Here is an 8,989-nt window from a genome sequence, read left to right as displayed (position 1 = left end):
TATGAACAACAAATACATATCTACCAACAAGTGAATCTAAAAATCAAGTGAATAAAAAAATCTGATGAACAGAAAAACTGGTGAATATAATAGAATCAGGGGAAAAAAGGGAGTGGACTGACATTTCTCGGGGGAAAGGGGTGTAGGGGGTGTGGGAAAAGACTGGATAAAAATCGTACACCTATGGATGAGGACAGTGGGGTAGGGGTTAAGGGCAGAAGGTGTGGTGGGAACCGGGTGTAGGAGAGCTATGGGGGGAAAAAAGAGGAACAACTGTAATAATCTGAACAATAAAGATTTAATTAAAAAAAAAAGATTTTTCTACTTCTAATTCAGCTCCTCTAAACCACTAATACAGAGATCTTTATTTTTAAAGATTGTGTTGTGCTTTGTTACCCTTATGTCTCTTTTTCTTTTATTCCCTTTTTACTGAATTTATTGGGGTGACATTGGTTAACAAAATTATACAGGTTTCAGGTATACAATTCCACTTCACATCATCTGTACCCTGTATTGTGTGTTCACCGCCTCAAGTCAAGTCTTCATTCATCACCATTTATCCCCCATATACTCTTCTCCAGTTCCACCCCGCTGCCGCAGTCACCACATTGTTGTCCATGTCCATGAGATTTTTCTTTTTTTCTCTTTTGCTCAATCCCTCCAACCCCCAACCCAGTTTCCCAACCCCTCTTCCAACAGCTGTCAGCCTGCTCTCTATTTATGAATCTGTTTCTACTTTGCTTACTAGTTCATTTTGTTCATTAGATACTACATATGAATGAAATCATATGGTATTTATCTGACTTATTTCACTTAGCATAATCTCCAGGTCTATCTATGCTGTTGCTAAGGTAAGATTTCCTTCTTTTAACAGCTGAGTAGTATTCCACTGTGTAAATGTACCATAGATGCTTTATCCACTCATCTACTGATGGACACTTAGGCTGCTTCCAAATGTTGGCTATTGTAAATACGCTGCAATGAACATAGGGGTCATTTATTCTTTTGAATTAGTGTTTTGGGTTTCTTCAGATAAATTCCCCAAAGTGGAAATTGCTGCTTCATAAGGCATTTCCATTTTTAATGTTTCAAGGTAGTTCCATACTGCTTTCCATTGTGGCTTCACCAATCTGCATTCCCACCAATAGTGCACAAAGGTTCCCTTTTCTCCGCATCCTCACAACACTTGTGGTTTGTTGATTTATTGATGATAATCATTCTGACAGGTGTGTGGTGATAGCTCTTTGTAGTTTTAATTTGCACTTATCGATGATTAGTGATTTTGAGCATCTTTTCATATGCCTACTGATCATCTGAATGTCCTCTTTGGGGAAGTGTCTATTCAGGTCCTGTGCCTGTTTTGTTTGTTTTTTTATTTTTGAGACTGGGAAAGAAAAGATGAAGCCCTGTCCTGGAGAGGTCAAGCACAATCAAGAAGCAAAACAGTCATCAGGAGACAAATCAGAAGTCTGTGTTCTGTAGGGAGACTACTGCTACCCCACAAATGAAGGAATACTAGTCCCTCTCAATGTTAATGGCGGAATTACACCCCAGCCTTGAGTTCGGCTAATAAAGAATTCAGAGCCAAGAACTCAAATACAAGCAAAAGTCACCGAGGTAGAAGTGAACCAGCTGGGGTGTATGACTTAGAAAACACGTTATAGAGGCAAAAGAAGGGTCCTTGGAGCTTAGGAGAAAGAAAGCAAAACTAACATGCCTGAGGGAAGAGGGGGAAAGACATGCTCCAAAGAGTGTGCCTGGGGAAAGGAGAGGGAGAGCACATCCCATGCCCATTTTTAAATTGTATAGTTTATTCTTTTGGTGTCCAGTTTAATGAGTTCTTTATACATTTTGGATATTAACTCCTTTTCAGATGTATTCAGCAAGAATGTCTCCCATTCAGTGAGTTCTCTTTTCATTTTGTTGACGGTTTCCTTTGCTGTGCAAAACTTTTTAGTTTGATGTATTCCCATTTGTTTATTTTTTTATTTTTTTTGTATCCCTTGCCTGAGGAGATATATCAGAAAAAATATTGCTACAAGAAATATCCGAGATTTTACTGCCTATGTTTTTTTTCTAGGATTTTTATGGTTTCACGACTTACATTTAAGTTTTTTTTTTTATCCATTTTGAGTTTATCCTTGTGTATGTTGTAAAAAGGTGGTCTAGTTTCATATCTGTACAATTTTCCCAACACCATTTACTGAATAGACTATCTTTATGCCATTGTATGTTTTGATTCCTTTGTCAAATATTAATTGACTATAAAGGCATGGGTTTATTTCTGGGCTATTCTGTTCCCTTGACCTCTATATATGTTTTTATGCAAGTACCACTGTTTTTATTATTATGACCTTGTACTATAGTTTGATATCAGGTAGTATGATTCCTCCAAATTTGTTCTTCTTTCTCAAGATTGCTGTAGCTATTCAGGATCTTTTGTGGTTCCATATAAATTTTTGGAATATTTTTTCTAGATCTGTGATATATGTCATTGGTATTTTAATAAGAATTGCATTGAATCTAAAAATTGCTTTAGGTATTATGGACATTTCAATGATGTTAATTCTTCCAATCCATGAACACACTTATTTCTACCTTCTTTAATTTCTTTCTTCAGTGTCTTATACTTTTCCAGTACACGTCTTTCACATCCTTGCTTAAATTTATTTTCTGGGTATTTTTTTTTTGAAGTAATTGCGAGTAGGATTGTTTTCTTAGTTTCCCTGATAGTTCATTATTGGTGTACAAAAATGCAACTGATTTCTGGATATTTATTTTGTATCCTGCTATTTTACTGAATTCATTTAACAGTTCTAGTTTTTTTGGTGGAATCTTTAGAGTTCTCTATATTCACTATCATGTCATCTGCAAATAATGACAACTTTACTTCTTCCTTTCCAACTTGGATACCTTTTATTTCTTCTTCTTGTCTGATTGCTGTGGCTAGGACTTCAAGGAGTATTTTGAATAAGGGTGGTGAAGGCAGACATCCTTGTCTTGTTCCCAATCTTAAGGAAAATGCTTGTTAATGTCTAGTTTTCACATTTTATTTTCAGTCAAATAAGTTAAATAACTATCATGTATCTATCTCAAAACAGTGACCATAAATATAAAATAGATATGTGTAATGGATTCTAAATATTTTAGAATAACATTGAACTGTCTTGATTATTTGTGGCAATAGCTTCAGTATATGCATGTCTCTTCATTATCAAGCTCCACATTTTACTAATAAGAACCACTATCTCTCACAGAGCTGTGGTTATACAAAAGTTAAGAAAAAGTATGCAATCAAATGCAAATATCTATCAAAATTTATCTACTCTGCTTCTCTAGAAATTTATTAAAATGTACTTCATCATACTACCTTTGCTTATTAAAATCTATCACCCTTGGTATACTATACCTGCGGATGTTCCAAATGAGAACACGAGTGCCTTTTTTGCCTGGGATGGCATCAAACTGGGACAGCAGGTCATTTTCACTGTTGAAAATTGAATAGTTCAAGATGGCTTCTAGGCTGGGCAAGGAATCCTCAGTAATAATCATTTTTTGTAAAACCAAATACAGTCAAAGAAAACTTAATATTTTAAGAAGATGTTATAATTAGGAAGATCTGCCTTTTGTGTTGTATGTTTAGACAAAATATAGACATAAAGCATGGGTATCACTGCTACAGAAGAAAGGAAAAGGCAAAATGAATAAAGGTTGTAGAGACAAACATAAAAATCAGTTACCCCTACAGAATATAGCTTCAAAAATATAATGTAAAGACTGTCCTATATTTACAAAACAGATCAAAGGCTGAATTTTCAGACCCTTTGGAAGCAATGAGCTCAAACTTTACTGCTTTACTGCTTGGGTCAAGACGACCTGGTATCTAATAAAAATAACAGCTTGTCTAGGAATGGGGAAATGAGTGATTCTGCCAGCAGATAAGCTGATGAATAGAAGGTTTCTAGGAGTATGATACAAATGTAGCTGCCCTTAGGAGAAAAATAAGAGAGGGGGCACTTTACCAAAGGAGTGGTGGTGTGGGAGAGATAGAGATCAAATCACATAACAGTGAAATTTTCCATACAACAAAAACATTTTTAGGCTTCTGTCAATTGTCCAGTTATTTTTTAAAAAAACCATTTAATATGGGGAATTCAAGTTAAGTTTAGGACAGTTGAATTGATAGCTGGATTTGTTGTGAAGAAAGAGGTTTCTATCAAAATATCAGATTAGACTAATTTTTAACCAACATTTCCAGAAAGGATATTGTTTTGCTGGTTGAATGGAACAATTGGCACAATAACTGCCTGGGCCTGGACATATTCCAGGTAGGTCTGTGATAGGAGTCCAACAGTGAGAGTACCCCCATTCTTGGTGAAGACAAGAGCGTCCTTTCCTAGCCGCATGGAGCCTGACTTGAAACCATTACCAAAGACCCCGATGGGACACTGGCTCTTCTTTATTACTTTATCTGTAAAGCCAAAGCTGTAATTACACAAGAAAAAATAAATCAGAAAAAAGAAAGCAGAAAGATAAAAAGCATCCTATGATAGGTGACAAGCAGAATGTTTAGCTTACAAATGAATAACACTTGTAAAACGTCATTCCTTTTTTTCTGTTGATATTCTGGGCAAAACTATTAAGTTAAAAACATAGGAAATTACTATGGGGTAATGGGACTGATTTTCCTGTGTGGTTTGTGTGTGCATAAATACTTCCAGTACATTAGTGTCCCATTCTATAAATGTAAAGGCGGCCTCTTTTTACTAGCAAAGATAGCTGGAGAAGTCCATGGGTCTAGAGAAAATGGCTCTGATTGCTAATAGTAAGGTTAAGGTAGGGTAAAAAGCACGGTTATCTCAGAGTACACTGAGGGTAACAAAAGTACCAGATAGTGGCACTGGTCAGAGGTGCCAGACTAGGCATCCCCTAACCTGGTTACATCACCTAGAAATCTGAAAGTCAAAGGTTATATATCTAAACAATTTCAACTCTCCACCCAAAAGATAACCCTTCCAATTCTTAGCCTCTGCTTCATCTGCTGGGACAGTTTGTTGGAATGTGGCCAAGGGATAAAAATAGGTAGTTCTGCCTCTGAGTATCAGCAAACAGCTGCAGTATAAAGTCTCTCTTGTTCTATTAAGGGCATTTCACTGAGTCACCTCAACAATCTCTGTATCTCCTTATGATCAGCTTAATCTGGGAGTCAGATCTTTTCCCTTTTATACATTCTCCATTCAAACATGCAACAGAATAATAGAACCAAAAAAAAAAGATATGAAACCTAGAAAATGATTATTATTATCTTCCTCATATATCTTCCCTCACCACAAATAAAACTAATTTTAAGGATTATTTCTTTCCAGATCGACTAAGTTTACAGTGTTATACACTATCATTCATTCAATAAATATTTACTAAGTACCTATTATGTGCCATGCATTGTGCTAAATACTGGAGACAAAACTGTTAATAAAAAGAGACAAGATTCTTGCCCTTGTGTTACAGTCTAAGGAAAGATTTCATATGTTACAGATTAGATGCTTCTCCAATATCATAAAATAGATACTCTATATGCTATGTCTGAGCAGCATGGCCTTGGTTCTTATACTTTTGAGCAGGATTGAGTTGCCTGGCTTCCACTTCCTGAAGGCTGTGGTTTGTGTTTTCCCTAAGAAGGAGTACCATCTTTTAATTTTCTTTTTCAAAGTGTTACGTCCTTCTAGAGTAGACAATTTACAAGAGCTTTGTGCACCTACAAATAAATATAACACAAGGAAAAGTAATTTCTAGGGCAGTAGTTTATTTGAAAATCCCAAAGACTATTGTGTTTCTGCTGTCTATGGGCCTTAGTATTCCAGGAAATAAACTTACAGAAGTTGGTAAGATTAGGGCGTTCCTATTCTTCTAATGAAAAAAAAAACTGGATATAAAAGATGTGGTTATTATGAGGAATAAATTATATACTATATGCACAATATATTATAAAACTAGAGGCCCAGTGCATGAATTCATGCACCTTGAAAGGAACTCTGGGCCTCAAGGCTGTGGTGGGCACAGGGGTGGGTCTCAGCCTATCCTCCGCGCCCCCGCCTGGTCCCTCCCACCACTGCCCCTAGTCCCCTTTCTGCTAGCAGCCCTGCTCCTGCTGTCGCTGCTCCCATGCGCTAATGCCCCGCTTGCACCAGCTGATGGCACGTAGCGATTGGGACCAGTGCCAGCAGTGGGTGCGAGCAGAGGCTGCTGCCCTGATCACCCCACAAGAGCAGGGGGAGGTGGAGAAGCCCTCAAGGACGATCAGGGCTGGCAGCCGCTGCTTGCACCTGCTCATGGTGCTGAGCGATCAGGACTGGCGTCAGGTGCCGGCAGCGGGTGCGAGTGGTGTCTCCAGTGTCAGCTGCAGGTGCCAGCAGGGCCGGTGCCGGCAGCGGGTGCAAGTGCTGGGTGGGACTGCGGCGTGCGGGAGCAAAGAATTTTCAGTAACCACCGGACGTCACCCTGATGACAGCGACTGGCGCCCTGCCCTAGTCTGGCGCCCCCCACTCACCTGCTCCACCATCCTGCCGCTGTCGATGCCCACCATAGTCTGCGTGCGCCCCCTGTTGGTCAGCGCACGTCATAGTGACCAGTTCTTCAGTTGTTCAGTTGTTCCACTGTTCGGTCTATGCATATTAGGGTTTTATATATATAGATAATATTCAAACTTGAATTTTAAACTAACTCTAGAAGTCACTGAGAATTGTTGTGTGTTATCCTCTAGCTCCACGTCAGACCTAATATCATACATAAAACTCAAGGCTCTTCATAAGCAGTAACCTACCATGTGAAATGAACCTACATGGTTATCTGAACTTAAACTTTCTCTAATGCTACACAAATTTCAGTTAGGTGGTCAAGAGAAAGTAGTGAAAACAAAATTCTATATTACTCTCTTAATTTCCTAGCCATTCCTGACCTTTCTGCCATCTATCATCTCTTCCCTATTGTGAGTATAAACCCTGATTATGTTACTTAGTTTGCGAAGACCAAATGGCTGTACAAGGTTGAGAAAGTAAGTAGTAGGGTAGGGCCAGAACAAGAAATGGAAAAGGTTATGAATAATGAGAAGAGAGAATCTGGAACTCTGGATATTGTTGTTATGTTCCACTTCATTCTTCCCATGTGTTCTTTCATTCCACTTAGGTATTCTATTTAACTGAAAATTGCAGAATGGATGCCAGATACCAATCAAATAACTACCTAATATAAAAGCCCTCACAATAAATAATAGAATTGTAGGAATGAATTTTGTATAGTTTGGTATAGCTCATTCATCTTTCACAGAGATAGCTTGGCTTCTATAGGTGGTTTCACTTCACTAAGTCCTGTTCTATCCTTTCATGTAAGAGACAACAGTGTTTACAGACCAAGGGGGGCTTGGATACCAGCTCTTTGAGTGGAATTCAGGAAGACAGCAGCTTGCTCCTAACTTTATTAAAATGTCAATATTCTAAAATCCACAGAGGTGAATTTAGATTGGGACTCTGACCAATGAAACAAACCTTAGAAAATCCATGAACATACAAGGGTGGGCACTGCTGTTTCCTAGATACATTGTGATGTAATATGCAATATCAAAGAATGAAAGACTAAGCACATTGCCATTCTCTTGCTGTTGTTTTTAAAAATGACCTACTAGGAAATGCACTTCTGAGCAGAGGTAGCAAGCAAATCCTTCAATCCATGGATCTGTGGATGCTGTTTATTCTTGTCTTCTCAACGAAGAGGTTTTCCACCCTGCTGAGCAAGGCAGCTGAATATAAAGACCAGCTGGTCCACACACTAATCACAAAAGCTAAAGATAATTAATTATGGGCCTTAAATAAATTTAATTATAGGCTTTTCCTATTTTATTTGATTTTCCTGGGATTCTGTATTTATGAAGAAACTGTTGCTGCAGTTGCATAACTATTTTATTTGCCTGAAAATTGGAAGGTTACCATAAAGAGATGGAAAATGTGGATAGGATTATAAAAAAACGTTATAGATCAAATAGAATTTCTGTAGGCTTAACAATTTTGCACATCTACCTCTATTATTTTTTCCAAATATAAAGGTAATATTCCCCCAACCCATATAAGAAAAATTAATATACTTAATAATAATTTTCAAAGCTACCTCTAAAGTTCAATTATTTAAAGAAGAAATTGTGCTAAGTGAAATCCTTGGCTAGAAGTTAGGATTGGATTAAATGATCTCTTCTAAATAGATGGGACCTCCTAACAGATTGAAGTTTGTTTTAAGTTACGATCAGAAATAAAATCCAGCACGTACACCATACATAATCCAGGACTTTTAAAATTCTTTAAAATTAACTTTTAAATATGAGGAACAATTTCCCAGATCAAAATGGTGGGAAATATATTTGACATGATAATGCCAGAAAAGGCTATGGTGAAAGGGATTTCCACCTGTTTAGGCCTGTTTTGTTCCCCAAGAAAGAAATGAAATTTTAAATGATTACACATTCTTCATATTTCAACTCAAATGTCATTTCTTAAACATAGACTTTTTTGTATTCCATAGATTAGAGTAGATCCCTCCATTATATGTTCTCATAGAAACTACTTTTTTCATAGCAGTTATTACTAGGTGGGACGGCCTATTTAGTAGTATTGCTTCTAATCAATCCTTTTCTATATTTCTCTTTAACTGTCAGCCCCTTGAGAGCAAAGATCATGTCTGACTGGTTCACCACTTTGTCTCCAGTGACTTTCACATAGGTGTCCAGTATAAATTTGTTGAATGAATCTGGAACAAAAATTGTTGCAGTTATTTAAAAAACCATCCTCTTTTTTCCTCCTGCTTTGTAACTATAAGCACCAATTTTCACAGACATAGTTTCCACAGACAAAATGGAAAGTGGTAAGATCTGCTGGGCCCACTATTTGACACCAACATCACTGGAATAAGGTGTGGTGGGAAGGAGTTGGTAAAAAGATAAGTGATT

General features: G+C 37.5%; 1 protein-coding gene across 2 annotated transcripts in view; it reads right to left on the bottom strand.

Moving 5' to 3' along the window:
• MORC4 (MORC family CW-type zinc finger 4) overlaps positions 1 to 8,989 on the bottom strand; it is a 65,357-nt gene that overhangs the window by 54,408 nt on the left and 1,960 nt on the right. Inside the window, exons 2-3 of one of the 2 annotated variants that reach the window (XM_006774831.1) lie at positions 4,268 to 4,485; positions 3,410 to 3,557 (exon numbers count right to left, since the gene is read on the bottom strand). The exons of the other annotated variant lie outside the window; for it this stretch is intronic. Of the exons in view, the coding sequence (XP_006774894.1) occupies positions 3,410 to 3,557; positions 4,268 to 4,485 (366 nt within the window). The remainder of the gene's footprint in view (positions 1 to 3,409; positions 3,558 to 4,267; positions 4,486 to 8,989) is intronic. 2 annotated transcript variants of the gene reach the window in all.

This window comes from Myotis davidii, unplaced genomic scaffold (genome assembly GCF_000327345.1).
Source record: "Myotis davidii unplaced genomic scaffold, ASM32734v1 scaffold528, whole genome shotgun sequence".
NCBI classification, from domain to species: domain Eukaryota; kingdom Metazoa; phylum Chordata; class Mammalia; order Chiroptera; family Vespertilionidae; genus Myotis; species Myotis davidii.
The sequence above is the reverse complement of the archived record's forward strand: the minus strand, read 5'-3'. Positions and strand labels throughout refer to the sequence as shown.